The 2744-nt window shown below is 38.5% G+C and overlaps 1 protein-coding gene across 1 annotated transcript in view; it reads left to right on the top strand.

Annotated features, from left to right (window-relative positions):
- Nucleotides 1-1872, top strand: part of LOC106339210 — a 3428-nt gene extending 1556 nt beyond the window's left edge. The window contains exon 6 of the mRNA XM_013778003.1: nt 1735-1872. Coding sequence (XP_013633457.1) covers nt 1735-1872 — 138 coding nt within the window. The remainder of the gene's footprint in view (nt 1-1734) is intronic.
- The last annotated feature ends 872 nt before the right edge of the window (nt 1873-2744 follow it).

Genomic DNA, 2744 nt, shown 5'->3' with positions numbered 1-2744 from the left:
TTTTTATTACTTTTTATAACTTTAATGTATAATAATGTTGAATTTATATATCTATAATGTTTTTAAATTCTAAATTATCAATTTTTTCCTGAAATTAAATTAAGAATTATAAAAATTGTTTTTTAATTAGAAAAGGAATACCGACGGATAGAGTTATCCGTCGGAATTTCTACATTTTTACGACGAATAAAATCCATCGGTATTTTCATGATATTCTGACGGAATAAAGTCGTCGGTTTTATTTTCAGTTACCGACGGATTTTTTTCGTCGGTATTTTCTGAATATTCCGATGAACACCCTTTGTCGGTATTTTCTGAAATTCCGACGAATTCTCTTCGTCGGTATTCTCTATAAATACCGACGGATATGCATCGTCGGAAATTTTAGATAAAAACCGACGGAATACGTTCGTCGGTATTTGCCGACGAAATATGTTCGTCGGGATTTACCGACAAATTTCCGACGAATATCAGTATACCGACGAGATGATACCGACGGACATTTTTCGTCGGTATTCCATCGGTATGCGGCTTTTCCGACGAGATTATGACGGATTTGTCCATCGGTATCGCCCAGTTTTCTTGTAGTGTAAGGAGAAACAAAACAAAACTCTTAAGAGAATTATGTTCAAAATCTTATTATAAATGAAAAACAATTAAAAACATTTGCTAACTACTAGCACGCATTTTATTTGTAACATGTGCACACTGTAATACACAAACTAGGCTGCATCGTCACACAACATTTGATAGAACTTCTGGCGAATGCGTGGGAAAACTCAAAACCATCGCATGTAGCCTTTTTGAATAATTGGAATTTGGACTAGTGTAGATATTCTTTATTAATAGACCAAGTGATCAATCATTTGTCAGACATACTGCAAGATTCCATGATATTTTCAATTATGCATACTAGTATAAGATGCAACGTGGTGGGATTGCAAGGATTCTTTAGGACTATTACAACAATTTGTGGCAGTTTCCAAATAATCTACAGCTGAGTTTGAGGCATTTTCTGTCTTTTACAGAAACTGAGTTGTTGGGGGTTAGAGCACCCCCATTAGTGAACTTAGGGGGGGTTCACACACATTCCAAAAAAAAAAAAAAAATTAAAATAAGGAATAGTGATGAACCTGTCTCTCTCCACCCCTTCCCAGTGAATCTGGTTCATCATTGTAGCGCGGACCCCACGGCACCTGGCGGCCTGCGATTGGTCCGAAAAAATACACGAATGAACATGTTGTCTTTTTCTCTTATCTAGGGAAAAAAAAATTCAACTTTTATTACCCAAACCAAATTTAAACACATATCCACCAACAAACCAGGGTTCACTAATGGGGATGCTCTTAGATTCTGGTCCTAAGATTGAGGATAGTGGCGAAGTGATATACTGTTTGGAGTCAAGATTTGCAGTCGCAGACAGAGGCAACAGAAAAAAAATCGGAGAGAATCAGTAACTTGGGGCTCAAAAACAACTTGGGACACCGCACCACAATGTTAGGGACTGTTGGAAGCACAGAAGCGTTGCAGATTTTCATGTGTCTTCTGTCATACATATTATTGGTGAAGAGCACGAGGAGAGGCCTTATTGGAACTTGATGTTTTGGAAACAAGATACAAAACCTGAAGAGGATATGAAGTACAAAACATGTACTGAGCAGATTCTTGAAGATCATATTACAGTTGGATACAAGCTTATTTGTCTACAGCAGTCTCATACCACGCTTGTTACAGTTGGATACACTCGGTTTTCATAACAGTGAGTTCTTTGGATCAAGCAGGCAAGTCAAGGTGAAGGTACTACCAGGAATCAAGCAGCTTCTCCTAGATAACTTGCGGGTTGCGACTGATTGCCTAAGGTTCTTCATGTGAGATGCAATTGGAAACATTCTTTCATCTTCAGGGGTGTGATGGATTTTCCCTTTGGTGAAAGGACTCGGCATGTTACATACTATGGTGTTGAAAAGGAAATAACGAATAGGGGGAATACGTGGAGCGTTAGTGTTTCACTACATTTTAATGGTCACATTATTGTAACTAAAACATATTTGAAATTTTTGCTTGCTGGAATAATAAGGACAAGAACAGTAGTTGAACTTAAGACAACCTTTCTGCAACTTGAACTGACTTGCAAAGTCTTGGGCTAAAGATGGTGTCAACATCAGGAAGCCAAACTACATCTTTGCCACCAACCAAACGATTCAGGTTATCCACCTATAACCAAACCTTGCGATTATTAGGATTTGGACACAGAGTCCACCCAACTAGGCGGCAGCTTTCCCCTCTTCTCCAAGAATTCCGCAGCATCCTTGTTATACTGAAAACACAAGATTACCATGAGGATTAAAACACTATATTGCCAATTCAACTGCATTACCATGATGTTGTTTTATTAGCTTACCTCTTTCACCATTTCATCAAATTTGGAAGCACTATCTCCCGTAAAGTAAGAAGCTTGATACAAAAAAAAAGAAAAAAAACAAAGCGTGATTATTAATCTAATTCGAGGTGTAAGTAAAGAGTATAGAATCTTACCTACAACGAACCCCGTTAACGTTGCAAAACCTCGAGGTAAGAGCCACTCGTAAATAGAAATTGCCCCTACAATCAGAAGAAAGCAAAGAACTTAGATCTTCCCTCCAAATACAACACCCAATTCATCAGTGGGTAACCTTCGTCCCCGACAGGGTTGGGAGCGGAGGAGGAGGATGAGAAAGTACGCCCTTGACGAACGCGGTAAGCCT

This window comes from Brassica oleracea, chromosome C4 (genome assembly GCF_000695525.1).
Source record: "Brassica oleracea var. oleracea cultivar TO1000 chromosome C4, BOL, whole genome shotgun sequence".
NCBI lineage: Eukaryota > Viridiplantae > Streptophyta > Magnoliopsida > Brassicales > Brassicaceae > Brassica > Brassica oleracea.
This window is presented reverse-complemented; position numbering and strand designations above follow the sequence as displayed.